The sequence below is a fragment of the Heterocephalus glaber genome, unplaced genomic scaffold (genome assembly GCF_053883595.1).
Source record: "Heterocephalus glaber isolate CG9 unplaced genomic scaffold, H.glaber_assembly_v1.0 deba00000347, whole genome shotgun sequence".
NCBI classification, from domain to species: Eukaryota; Metazoa; Chordata; class Mammalia; order Rodentia; family Bathyergidae; genus Heterocephalus; species Heterocephalus glaber.
Window position 1 is genome coordinate 50,471,011 of NW_028258143.1, and position 14,184 is coordinate 50,485,194.

A 14,184-nucleotide genomic window follows, 5' to 3' on the forward strand; every position below is an offset into this window, starting at 1 on the left:
AACATAGAGAATGAAGCAGTCCCAGCAAACCAGGTGGAAGCCACTTGACATATACTGGCCTGTCCTTTAAAGTCACCTCCATTCACTATAAATGAGTCACTAAGGCCAGCCAGACTGTGGCATAAGACTTATTGTGGCAGTCATCACTGGAAAATAGTCTTTGGCAAAGGTCATGAAAGGAAATTTGAAAGATAATGAAGACTTCAAGAAAATGGAGGTAGAAAAAGAAACAAGAACCAAGAATTGGACAACAGCACTGAAGGAGAACTAGCAGTGATGGAAGTGGGAAATAAAGAAGGGGAAATTAAAGTGAATCAACTGCAGAGTCAGCAAGTGAAACAGATTATTTGGGTTGGCTCATTTACCAGGTATTCCAACCTCTTTCTAGGGTTTTTCTCCTTTTTCTAGAAAGCTAAACTATACCTCCCAGACTCTCTTGAAGCTAGGGTTCCAGATATATGATTAAATTGTCCCAGTCAAATGCAGCATACCAAATCTGCAAGGCAGAAGTAAATAATTGTCAGGCAGGAATTAGCTTTTGTTGTTCCTCCTAGTGGTCACAGTGGTGGCATCTTTGTTTTTTCAATGACAGCTATAACAGATGTTAAGTCTCAGCCCTATATTCATAGTTGTCAAGAGACAAGATATAAATCACAGTAAAACTGGCACCATTCTGAAGCTGGACAGCTGTCACTGTGGCTTTCAGTAGGCAGGCAGATTTGTGGTTCCATGCCTCCTGATCCTGGCAGGGACAGCAGTTGTCTTTACAACCAGCTTTATGGTGTATCTTTGGCAGCCATCCCTGAAAGGTCAATTGAGATTGTCCTTTCAGGGGCCGGGGATTTAGCTCAGTGGTTCTGGTGCCTGCCTCGCAAGCGCAAGGATCCGAATTCAATCCCCAGTACCAAAAAAAGGAAAAAAAAAAAGATTGTCCTTTCATTTCTCTAGTCATTCTCCGACTTTGTAATAAGTCCCTTTCTACCTCAACTAGATAGGGTGGCTTCTTTTCACTTTAACTAAACCCTAGGGGTACAGTAAGCAAGAGACAAGCGGGGATCTTGGTTTAGGTCTTTTTGAAATCACCTAAAAAACCTTAGAAATGTCACCAATAAGCAAGATTTCAGGGGGAAGCCAGGAACAGGCTAGAAAAGGAAAAGAAAGCAAATGAAAAGGGAGAGAGGTGCTGGGATCCTAGAGGGGAGGGAGGGTCTAAATCTGAGTGGTTATGCAGGGTAAAGAGAACAGGCCCAACTTGAAACCAAACCATGATACTGGAACCCAAATAAAAAAGGACATCACTTCCTCAAGACCAAAAGCCCAGAAGTGAGACTCTTGAAAGTCATACAGAAAATCAAGATGATCTTCTAAATAGAAATAGGGACAGATAGAGGCCTGGTATTTGTGCTAGTCTGTCCCCAGCTGTACTCCTAAAAATATTGGACTGATATTTACCTATAAGCTTAAAATTAGTACCTCAAAACTTTCAAGGTAAATACTGTGACTGATTCTGTGTGCCCCAGGTGGCTTGGGACTGGGGTAAGTGTAAAAAGGCTGCTCTAGAAATGAAAGTTCATGGGATCCAGACTATAATCCTTGAGGTCAAGACCCATATTTCTCGGTACAGCAAAATAAAAAATATTTCATGTGGGACTGACATTTTCAGCACGAAGCAAATAATAAACAACTTGTAGCATGGCCAGTACATTATGTGGGACTTCTTACTTAATGTTGCACAGTCTCACACACACACACACACACACACACAAACACACACACACACACACACAAATTTGCATTCACCCAGGGAGGCACTCTGCTATAATGGATAGAAAGTTGTCCCCTGGAGGAATATTACTTGGATTTAATTCCAAGAATAAGACATGGGACAAAGTACTTAACTCCTCTGTGCTATAATTTTCTCATCTATAATACAGACTTGGTGAGATTTTGTGAGATCCCCGGTTACTGTGATTGGCAGCAGCATCATGGTCCTATAGGGCCCCCACAGGGCCATATAAGCAACACTGCATATGAGTGCGCATATACAGGGTGCAAGTGTGGCCACCCAACAGATTACTAGCACACACAGGCACAAACCATGGTCTCAGGAGCTCTCCTTCCTCTAACCTAAATTAAGCAGCCCCACCTCTGCCCAAGGGCACTTGACTTACAATGTTGCAAATAGAAGACCTGGACTTTGTCTTTCTTTTTTTCCTTTTTTTTTGGTACCGGGGATCGAACTCTGGTCCTTGCGCTTTTTTTTCCCTTTTCTTTCTTCTTTTTTTAAACCTAGGGGTGCTCCACCACTGAGTTACATCCCCCGCCCTTTTTTCACTTTTTTGAGACAAGGTCTTGCTAACTTTCTCAGGCTGGCCTTACATTTGGAATCCTCCTACCATGTTCCTGAGGAACGTAGATTATAGGTGTGTGCCGCCATGCCCAGGTTATTTATATTTCTTGATCTCCAGTCCATTTTTCATTAAATCTTTATTTGGCTTACATCCAAAATAATTTTCCCACATAATAAAACATGGTTTTATTTTATTGCTACATCCAAATCAAATTTCAAAAAATTTTTAGTCTATAAAATTATTGCTTAGCTTCAAAGAAACTTTCATCTCTTTCAGGGAATAAGTGTCATCACAAATGGGTAACAGGGCTGGAGAATCTAGATACAGGGAAATACTGTCTGTGCAACTCAGTTTCTTCCTGCATTCTCTGATGTCTGGCCACCACCTCTCTGCTCTCAGCTTTACTTTCTTCACCAAAGATAATTGCTAGGGGGCCGGGGATTTAGCTCAGTGGTGATGCCACCTGCCTCATAAGCACAAGGTCTGGAGTTCGATCCCTGGTACCAAAAAACAAAACAAAACAAAGATAATTGCTAGGGCCCTTCTAGCCCTCTATATCCTTCTCATGGGCCCAACGATAGCTCCCCTGCAACCTCTCTTCTCCCCAGTACTGAATTATAAACTCTGAGGGCAGGGTGTATGTTCATCCCTGGGGTCTTCCCAGCACCAAGCACTCTGCCTGTGCCACCTGGACACACCTGCACTGCACTTGATGAAGATGTGGTTCTATCTGGGTATGGTGGCACACACTGTAATCCCAGCACTCTGAGAGTCTGAGGCAGGAGGAAGGCAAGTTCAAGTCCAGCCTGGACAACTTAGCCATTTAGTGAGTCCCTATCTCAAAATAAAAGAAAAAAATAAGAAGGACTGGGTATGCAGCTCAGTGTGAAGCCCCTGGGATCAAACCCCAGAGCCAGAAAGGAAGAAGAAAAAAAAAAGAGGAAGGAGAAAGACTGATTCAGTTCCTTGTGCCTGAAGAAATGTGGAAGAAAGAGCTACAGAGTGGTACTTTGACCTTCTGTAGGCTCCTGTGAAGAACTTCAGTCTGGATTTTTCTGTCTTCCTTCTGGTATCAAGTGGTACTTGGCACAGGGTCATTTTGGGTGTTTTGTTTTTGTTTTTGTGAGATAGGATCTCGCTATGTAATTTAGGCAGGTCTAGAATTTGCTATGTAACTGAGGATAGCCTCAAACTTGCCACAATCCCCCTGCCTCAGCCTCCCAAGTGCTGGGATTACAGGCTGTGCCACCATGCCTGGCAACAGGGTCACTTTGATACATGAATACCAATGATTAAATAGGAAATAATACACTTTAGAAGGAATTTTGGTACCATCTTTTCCTAAGATACTAGATGTGATCAAAAACATAGTATTTAAATTTTTAATATTTATGTTAGGAAGAGACACATTGCCATTAACCCCTTCAAAATACTAAACACGCTTATCCCATCATTCTCGCTTCTTTTTGAAGCAGTTTTGGAAGTCCATTTTTTCTTTTTTTTTTTTTTTTTTTGGTCTCTTTAGCTGCACTGTTGTGACTGTCTCAATGTCCTGAATCTATTCAAAACATTTACCTTTCACAGTCAGTTTGGCTTTGGGGAAGAGACTGAAGTCACTGTGCCAGATCCAGTGAAGAAGGTAAATGAGGACACTGTACAATGTTTTCACTAGCCTGCCTTTCTGTGGGATGGCACTCGGCAACAGCATTCACTGTATTTTTCATCAAGCCTGGTGAAGACACTCACAAAAGAGGACTTCCAGAACTGCGTCAGAAATGGCAAAAATGATGGGATAAGTGTGTCTGAAGTGAGCGGGAGTATTTTGAGAAGGCTTAAAAACCATCCACATCCAGGTCATTGCTGTTGACAGCAATTTCACATGCCCAAGAAAACGTGTGCTGGGGGACCTCCCTCCCATGGGAGGCAGGTGACACCCCAAGGGTCCTCCTCCTGTCCCACATCAGTGCCCCTCTCCTTGCTAAGGGAATCCAGTGGCAGCAGAGTGGAATAGAAGGCAGGAATTCTGTGTGCAAGGCTTAACCATGATCACATAGAGCAAAGGATGGAGCTTCACTCAGCTACAAGAATCCACATCTGTCCCCAGCTTCTTACTGCCCAGTTAATGTGTGCCCACCCCTTTCACTCTCAGCAGAGGCAATGGTTTGTCCTTTCAAGTAAGAAGCGCCCCCTGCCCCGAGCTTTTCTGGGTATTCCCCAAGTCAGAGGAGGAGACTGCTCTCCTCGCCAAAGGAAATGCCCAGGCCCCCTGCCTTCCCCCACCCACATCACCCCTACTCTCCAACACACACTGCCCACTCCCCACTGTACTCAGTACTTAAGGACAAATGCTCTCCCCTTTCCTTATTCTGCCCTTTCTATGAGCAACTGAGTTACTCTTGCTTCCTCATAAGCTAAAACTGTGGGTTCTTTTGATCTTTCTAAACAGCTCTATTGAGGTATAATCACATACTATACAATTCATCCAAAGTGTACCATTCAGTGTTTTCAGTATATTCAGACAGTGTTGTGCAACTATCACAATTTGAGAATATTTTCACCCCAACATGTCCTAAAACACAGACACAAAACTTGTTCCTTTACCCTACTATATTTTCTTCTCCTTCCTCTTCCTCCTCCTTCTTCTCCCCTTTTTCCTCCTTCTCTTTCTCCTCCTCCTTCTTTTCTTTTCTAGATAGGGTCTCCCTATGAATTCCATGCTGCCTCAAACACACTTTGTAGCCCAGGCTGGCCTCAAACTCTCGGAGGAGATCCTCCCACCTCAGCCTCCAGAGTGCTGCAATTACAGGCCTGCACCACCACACCCAGCTTCCCCTGCTATCTATTCTTGCTGCTGCTTCAATTCACACTCTGCTTTGTTCCCTCTTGCCTCTCTCTTTCCTTTGGCTGCTTCAATGGCTCCTCTTCCTCTTTGATCCTGTATATGTGGTTTCCCTCAAACTGTGGTTGTTTCTCCACCCGAGTGATCTCCACTCACTCCTGTGTGCTCACACTCTTTCCTGTCCCTGTTTGCAGAAATCCTCGTCCTTCCCCAGCTCTGTCACTCACACACCGCCCACTTCCTACCCTGAACTCACCACTTCACTCCAAACTCTTGCCTTTCCTTATTCTCCCTGTTTATCAGCAACTGTTATTCTTGCTTCCTCCTAAGCTAAAACCTTCGGGTCCTTCTGACTTTTAAAAAACAGCTTCATTGAGATATAATCATGTATTACAGTTTATCTAAAATGTACCATTCAGTGTTTTGTAGTATATTCAGTCGTTCAACTGTTGCCCCAATTTGAGAATATTTTCACCTCCACTAGAAAAACTGTACATTTCATCAGCCATTCTCTAATCCTCCTTCCTCAGTCCTGGTGCCTACTAATCACTTTGCCTCTGGATTTCTCTATTGTAGACATTTTATATAAACAGAAACATACAATATGTGATTGTTTTGTGATGGCTTTCTTCACTTATAATATTCTCAAGCTCCATCCATGTTGTAGCATGTATCAGTACCTCATTCCTTTCTGTGACTGAATAATGCTCCATTGCATGGATATATCATATTTTACCCATCACCAGTTGATGGACATTTTTGCTATTTCCATTTTGGAACAATAAGATGCTATTAACATTCACATCAAAGTTTTTCTGGGATGTGTATTTTTAGTTCTCTTTAGTATACACTGAGGAGTAGAACATTTTGAGAAAATGCCAAATTGTTTTCCAATACCATTTTACATCCACCAGCCTTGGGAGAGGGCTTGAATTTCTCCACATCCTATTTGAAACTTGCTATTATCTTTTTTATCATCTAACCATCTTGTCAGGGATAAGGTGTTCTCACTGAGCATTTCAGGGATGGGTGATGATACAGAACATTTTCCATGATCCTGTTGACTCCCTGTATATGTCCTCCAGAGGAAAGTCTACTCAATCCTTCATACAAAAGCCCCAATAAATTGTTATAGGCTACAGTCACCCTGTGTGACTCTTGTGCTGTGGAACTCAAGAGTTTATTTCCTCTATTTAATTTCATAGCCATTAAACAACTTCTATCCCCCCAATAACCAATAACTACTCACCAATAAATAGTGACCAGTAACTACTATGCTATCCTCCACATCTATAAGACCAGCTTTTTGCTTTCACATGTGAGAACATGAGATATTTGTCTTTTTATGCCTGTCTTATTTTACTTAACATTCTGTCCTCCAAGTTAATCCACATTATTACAAATAAAAGAATTCTGATCTTTTTATGGTGAAATAGAACTCTATTGTGTACATATATCACATTTTCCTTATCCATTCATTCCCAACATCACTGTTTTTTAAAACAAGGTCTTGATATATAGTTATGGCTGACACTGAACTCATTATGTAGCCCACGCTGGCCTTGAACTTGTGATTTTCCTGCTTCAGACTTCCAAGTAGCTAGGACTGAGCCAAGCTTCAACTCCATTCTTTTACAGGTGGATATCCACTTGTCCCACCATCATCTGTTCAAAAGAGGGGTCCTTTGTTTTCCCTTTTTTTTCTTGTTCCAATCTATCACCAAATTTTGCTCTTTTCTCCTTTAGAATGCTGAGCCACTACTACCAGTTCCCAAAGTTTCACCATCTCACACCTGGATATAACGGCCTCTGCATCTGTCCTTCCAGTCCTCCTAGGGGACAAGAATTCAGATATGGAATTGAATTGTTCAGTATTCACCTGATTGAGAGCTTATAATAAACTCCTACTATTTCCAGCATTGGGGGAAAATTCCTCTCCCTGACTTTTCCAAATGGCCCCACCTTGTCTACTCCAGCAAATCAAAGGCCCAAAACTTCATCATTGTTTAGCCTTCCATTGAAATGGGAGTTCCCTTTCCTCTTTTGTTCCTTCCACCCTCCCTTCCTTCCTTTCTAGCCACCACACTAAAATTCTATGGATCTTTAAGACTCCAGACTCCACCTGCTAGTAAAGCTTCCCTCGCCTTCTCCAGCCCTCATCAACCCTCTTCTCTGAGTTCCTACTGCATTTTTGCGCCCCCTGGCACTGCAAAAGCATTGCACAGGCTGCATTGCTACCTCCCAACACCAGCGAGCAGTTGAGTGCCTGGTGAAGTTCAGAACACCATGCATGCTTGAAACATTATGTAAATGTCCTCAAATGTTCTCTTGACAACAAATGAAGGAGCAGAATTAGATGAAATAAAGGATCCCTCCTAGTTTTACACTCAGTATATACTAATCCAATTTTGAAGTTTCAGCTTAAAATTAACTCCATTTCCATGGAAGGGAAACATTCCAAGGGAAAACTTGGTCACCAAACCAGATTCTCAGCAGGACAAATGCTAGTGACTGACCCCTCCACCATATTAATGAAGAGACCCTATCTATCTCACACAAAGGCGCTAGAGCATCTGCGATTTGGTCTGCAGCTTAAACAGGGAGACTGCACAAATCCTCCAACTTAACTTAGAGAGTATCAGATTGCAATCCCTCCCCCCTCCACCACCATCCTAAAAAAAAAAAAACAACAACTTTCAAATTGAAGAGGCAAAGTTTGATCCCTTCCTTGTTGAGAGCTGAGAACAATAGCAGCTTTCTGCTGTAGCAGGACTTCAAAAGGCCGCCGAGGGACTGCTCTGAGAACGCTCGGTTGTAGAAGACTGAAGCAACGCACAGGCATCCTCCTGCGGCTCAGTGCCCCATTAGCACCAGGAAAAATCTTCCCCCTTCCCTCCCAGCACCTTTAATAAAGCAAGGACTGCTGCTGTAGCAACTACGCAGATACACGCAATTGGTAGCTTCTTTTGGCCAGATCCAGCCGGTTAAGCAATGCTGCTGTAGAAGGCCAAAGAGTTAAAACTTTTTAGAGATGACCTAAATAATACCCAGGTTTTAAAAAATCAACTACTGAAGGGTGAATATCTGGACGGCTTCATGCCAGAGATATGGGTGCCCAAATGCTGGAAGAAAATGCCCGAGGCAGGTACCAGACTTAGGCGAGAAGTAGCAGTGCTCCGGGTGGTCCTGAGCGTGCAGACCTGGTCCGCCCCCTTGCTCAGGAGCCTCTGCGGGTTCCCTCACCCGCCCCTTCTAGCAGATCGCACCCGGTGGACTCTGGCGGCCCGCCCGCCTGCGAAGAAGCTGAGAGGCAAACTTCCCAGCCTCGGAACCCCGCTGCTTGGAAGCGGATTGTGCGGGCCGCTGCAGGGAGACCGGGATTCCACCTCCCTGACCCCCGCCGCGGAGAAAGTTTGCTCCCCATTCGCCGCTCCCCCACCTCCGCCCCCAGGCGGGAGGAACAAGTAGGAGCTCCTGGGTCCTTGGTGAACAAATACACCCACCAACAAAGGAAAGCCCATTAAATCTTCCCTCCTGTGAACTCAGGCCGCAGCGGATACCTCTTTGAACTGACCCCCGCCCCCGCAGCCTTCGAAGCCCCCGCGCCGTTTGGGGCGCTCCCGGCCCTCCCGGCTGTGCACTTTTGCAGCGCGCTCGGTCTTTGATGTCTCTTTACGGCAGAGCAGCCACACGCTCTTCCCCGACGCGGGGCTTTGTGTAACGGAACTGACATTTGGCCTCAATACCTGTATCTCAAGGTGATTGCAACAAATTTCTAAAATAAATATTGTACTTTGATCTCCCGGACGTTGCATTTTTAATGGATGCTCCAAACATTGCTTCATTAGGAAGAAGTTTTTCTGGCGCTCTGAGCGCGAGGGGAGGGAGGTCAAACAGCAGTTTGGAGAGGGAGAGGGAGCCCCTCTCCAAACTTCAGCTGGGGCTTGGGAAGGCCCGAATGCAGCGACTGCGAACTCTCCAGAAAAACCTACTGTGCACCTGGCACTGTCCTAAGATGTTGCATATATTGACTCTTTTAAACCCACCATCTCTCTTTTGCACATTTTACAGATGGGGAAACCGAGGCACAAAGAGGCAGGGTAACTTGCTTACCAAAATTGCCAACTAGAAAATGGCAGAGTTGGCAAACCCTGGCTTCCGAGTCGGAAACCTTCATCAAATCACCACTCTTTCACCCTGCTGGCCACGGGTGGTGGCCGCTTTCGCTAATTAGGGGGTCATCTTGGAGGAGAAGTTAACACCTGTAACTATGGAGCTGTGAATTGGCTCTTCTTGCTTTTTTGGTAAGATAGCCAAGAGCTTTGGCAAAAGAGGATGTCTTGAGCCTGCTGAGCCCAGCCTGCCTGCCTCCAGGAAAAAGTGGGTTCAAAGTAGTTAGAAAGGAAAGCAAAAGCCAAGGGAACAGGGTGCCTTGGAGGATGCTAGCTTGCGCTGCGGCAGTGTGTGCCGCAAGGTCCCCTGGACTCTGACTTGTATTATTAAAAAGGCTCCCTGGGTTCCAGGCTCCTCCCGGACTCCTCCTCCATCAGGTGAGTAAGAAGCAGATGTGCCAGGCCCCAAAGCAAACCGCTAGGACCGCTTCCCTTCCCACCTACCTAACAACCCAACCTCAAGTTCTGGAGGAGCCAGACCAAGCTTTGCCCAAGGTTCCAGCAGTGACGTTTTCCTAGGGAGCAGGGGTAACAGGAGTTCGGGGCGTGAGAAGGGCCCGTAGTCCTCGGTCCATTCGTCTTCTGTAGATGTTTCCTTCAGTGGCCGCGGTCTGGGCGTGGGAGACTGAAGGCCTGTCTGCTGGCATAGGGTCACGACCCTTGCTGGAAGTGTGAAGGGTGCCAGTATACAGCCCAGACTCCGGAACCACTGGAGTGCTAACCTCTCGCGCTGCAGTGAACGACAGTCCTAGTTGCACTTCGGCCAGGCCCGTGAGGACAACACGCAGACAGGTGGGGCACGAGCCGAGCTGCCTCCGGTCGAGGAGCCAGGCCACACCAAACTCCAGCGGACCACTTCACTGTGCAGTCACCAGAGCCGGGACGGCGAGGCCTCTGAGTTAGTTGAGGGCACCTCAAACCACCAGTGGAGTGAGGACCCCAGGATGCCACGTCAATTTCTTCCTCTTTCCCTTCCCGGCTCGCCCAAGGAAGCCGATGCCGCTGTGCGCAGCGCCCGGGTAGGATGCACCCAGCGCCCTGGGCCAGAGAGAGGCCTGCGGCCACCTGTCCCTCGGGACAGGACGAGGGTGGCCTGCAAGGTTGGGGGGACCGGAGCGTACCCTGGAGAGCGCTTCTCTTGGTGAACAACTTTATTTTCTTTTCAAAGATGACAGGAACAAGAGTTTGTATTGACTTTTCCTTCTCCTCCAGGGGTCTTCCTGTATGATCTGTGGCTTGCTGAACCAGGAGAATAAAAGGCTTCCTGACTTTGCCTTACTTTTCCCAAGAAGCTGCCTAGCTTGACAGCGCGCATTCACTTGCCGGGGGTTAGGGAGATAAATTACCGGCATCCCTGGGGACCTCGGTGGGGCCAGCCGTCGGACACCTGCCCGGCCCTCCTCCGAGCCCAGGGCTGCCTGCCTGTGGAAAACAGCACAATTTTTTCCCCTTCGAGTGTGTTAGGGGTTGCTCTGGAGTCCTGCCAAACTCAGCTCTGGCACTAAGCTCGATGCGGCTGTTTTTCCCGGTTCACTGTAAAAGTTGTGGCTTGAGGAAAACTTCCAGGTCACCAACAGGAACTTCACAAGAGTGCGGGGATCGCTCCTCTGGCGGGCGGCTCTGGAGCGTGCGCGCCACCCACTGCCGCCCTGGGCGGCCGCCTGGCCCCGCCCCGGGTCACAGCCTTCCCTGAGGCTCCGCGGCGGCGGGCGGGGGACACGCGGCCGACCAGTTGCGGCGGCTCCCACGCCCCGCCCCGGGAGCTCGCTCAGGTCCTCGGTGCGCGCGGGCGGGTGAGCTTGCCGTGCGAGTGAGGGAGAAATACCGGGGAGAGTTACTAGTTACCCTCATCCCGGTCTCCAAGTCTCGCGCCTGAAAGCAGATTTTCCTACAGATAACAAAGACACTTTGTCACTTTGGGCGCTGCCTCGGTGCAAATCTTTAATTGCAAGTGGGGGGCAGGGGATCGAGTGTCTCGAGCAACCCAAGCGCTCGTCTCCAGGCGGCAAGGACCCCTTTGATCAGGAAAATCCAATTATTTGTGTATATACATTTCCCACATAGTGATTACTTCATTAATTGTCCCGCCTTTATCTCCTCCCTTCCCATCCCCCCTAATAATCAGTTCTTTTATCCAGACCAACAAACACACCATAGGAGCTTTGTGGATTCAAAGGATTTGCTTTCGCTTCTGAAAGAGCCGCTATTCTTTGATGATTGGGCAGCGGCAAACTTCAAAGCCATAAATCTTCCCTCTGACTGGCTGGCGGCCCAGCAAAGTCCTTATCAAATTCTTGGAGGTGATCCTGAAGCGCTCAGACCGCGCGCGGGGTGAGCGAGCAAGCGGGCGGGCGAGTGGGGCGCGGGCGGGGAGGGCTCCGGCGCGGAGCGGGCGCCGGGGAGCCACGCTGGGCGGCCGTGCGTCCTCGCCTTCGGGTGTCCATGCCTGGGTGGCCGCGTCCCGCTCCGCGGCGAGCGGTGGCCACGCTGTAGCCATGGCCGCGGTGGCCGTCCTCCGGAACGACTCGCTGCAGGCCTTCCTCCAGGTCAGGCGGGGCCCGGAGGGGCGGGGCAGGTGGGAGGGCCGTGTCGGATCACTCCCGGTACCGCACTCTGTGCAGCCTGAATCTCAAAGGGGAGCCCGCCGGCGGGTGCAGCTGGAGTCAGACCTCGGGTTGCTCACGCCACCTTCACACCTACCCTGGTGTCAAGAGTGTGGCCTCTGAGAGAGACGCGAGGATCTGGGCTTTGGAGGTGCGCGAGCGGCAGCCAACTGGGCCCGAGTTCATCCCGCTGGGCCCTCCTACTGATGCCAGCCTCGGGCGGGCGGAGGAGCGCCGGGGAGCCAGGAAGAGAGTTTAAGGGCTGCGAGGGCCGGCGCTGGGGCAGCCGGGCTGTGGGCGTTTGCAGCCCTTTGCAGACCGCGGCCAGGAGCGGCCCGTCGGATGCCTCTGCCTCCCCTTCGCGCCTTCCTTAAAGGCTGGATGGCGTCCCTTCACACCAAGTAGTTGTGCCGCAAGCGCTCGGGCACCCCGCGTGCAGGTGGCACAGGCACCCTAAGTTTCCCGGGCCGGTGGGTGAGAGCGGGGCGCGGGGGAGGGCCGGCCGGGTGGAGGAGGGGCCGAGGTATAAGGGCGGGCGTGTTGGTGGCTGGCCAGCCCAGAGTCCGCGCTTGGAGCGCTAACCTTTTGTCTCTTCTCCGCCCTCCCTCGCCGCCCATGCAGGACCGCACCCCCAGCGCCTCCCCCGACCTGGGCAAGCACTCGCCCCTGGCGCTGCTGGCCGCCACCTGTAGCCGCATCGGCCAGCCGGGGGCGGCGGCGGCGGCTCCGGACTTCCTGCAGGTGCCTTACGACCCGGCACTGGGCTCGCCCTCCAGGCTCTTCCACCCGTGGACTGCCGACATGCCAGCGCACTCGCCGGGCGCGCTGCCTCCCCCGCACCCCAGCCTGGGGCTGACGCCGCAGAAGACGCACCTGCAGCCGTCCTTCGGGACTGCGCACGAGCTCCCGCTCACGCCCCCCGCCGACCCCTCGTACCCCTATGAGTTCTCGCCGGTCAAGATGCTGCCCGCGAGCATGACGACGCTGCCCACGGCCTGCGCGCCCGCCTATGTGCCCTACGCCGCGCAGGCCGCGCTGCCACCTGGCTACTCCAACCTACTGCCCGCGCCTCCGCCGCCGCCAGCCTGCCGCCAGCTGTCGCCCGCCCCGGCCCCCGACGACCTCCCGTGGTGGAGCATCCCGCAGTCGGGCGCCGGCCCGGGGGCCTCCGGGGTGCCTGGGGGCGGCCTCCCCAGCGCCTGTGCCGGGGCCCCCCACGCACCCCGCTTTCCCACTTCAGCGGCTGCGGCCGCCGCGGCAGCTGCAGCCTTGCAGCGGGGCCTGGTGCTTGGCCCGTCGGACTTCGCGCAGTACCAGAGCCAGATCGCCGCGCTGCTGCAGACCAAGGCTCCCCTGGCGGCCACGGCCAGGAGGTGCCGCCGCTGCCGCTGTCCCAACTGCCAGGCGGCGGGCGGTGCCCCCGAGGCGGAGCCAGGCAAAAAGAAGCAACACGTGTGCCACGTGCCGGGCTGCGGAAAGGTGTACGGCAAGACGTCTCACCTGAAGGCGCACCTGCGCTGGCACACGGGCGAGCGGCCCTTCGTGTGCAACTGGCTCTTCTGCGGCAAGAGCTTCACGCGCTCGGACGAGCTGCAGCGGCACCTGCGGACTCACACCGGCGAGAAGCGCTTCGCCTGCCCCGAGTGCGGCAAGCGCTTCATGCGCAGCGACCACCTGGCCAAGCACGTCAAGACGCACCAAAATAAGAAGCTCAAAGTCGCGGAGGCCGGGGTTAAGCGAGAGAATCCGCGGGACCTGTGAGCCCACCTCGGGCCACGCTTGCCTCAGACTCCCTTCCCAGCACCTACAGGAAGGGACAGGACGTCCCTGGGGCCTGGGGGCAGCTGTCACTCGGAGCCTCAGCAGAGGGACCTCCCGCTGCCCTCCTCCTAGAGCGGAGCCAGGCTCCCAGCCTCCTGGCCCTAGGACAGAGGGAGGGGCAGGGGAGGCTGCGTTGGTTGGGAGGTCTGAGTTATGCCAGGCTGGCTCCAAACTCCAACCACTGAGACCAACCAAGGTTGGTCACCACCTTGAGCTGGCCTTGTATATAGGAAATGCTGCTGAACGAAAGCGGAGGGACCTTGGGACCTTTGAAGTAGTGCTCGGGTTTTCTCTAGGACCGGTTCAAGCTTTGTACAGGTTATTTAATAGCTTTGTTAAAGCGTAATTATAATAACTTTAACATTAATAAAATTCTTTTGTCCTCAGCTCCACGCAGA

The 14,184-nt window shown here is 50.8% G+C and overlaps 1 protein-coding gene across 1 annotated transcript; it reads left to right on the forward strand.

Moving 5' to 3' along the window:
• The first annotated feature begins 11,685 nt into the window (after positions 1-11,685).
• On the forward strand, positions 11,686-14,184 carry Sp5 (Sp5 transcription factor). Its single transcript, XM_004857645.4, has 2 exons — positions 11,686-11,908; positions 12,587-14,184. Exons 1-2 carry the CDS (start codon positions 11,858-11,860, stop codon positions 13,724-13,726), a joined length of 1,191 nt encoding a protein of 396 aa, XP_004857702.1. The 5' UTR covers positions 11,686-11,857; the 3' UTR covers positions 13,727-14,184.

Coding starts and splice junctions, on each gene's coding strand:
- Sp5 (XM_004857645.4), top strand. CDS start 11,858: ATGGCCGCGGTGGCCGTCCTCCGGAACGACTCGCTGCAGGCCTTCCTC. Junction 11,909..12,586: donor CGCTGCAGGCCTTCCTCCAG/GTCAGGCGGGGC, acceptor CCGCCCATGCAG/GACCGCACCCCCAGCGCCTC.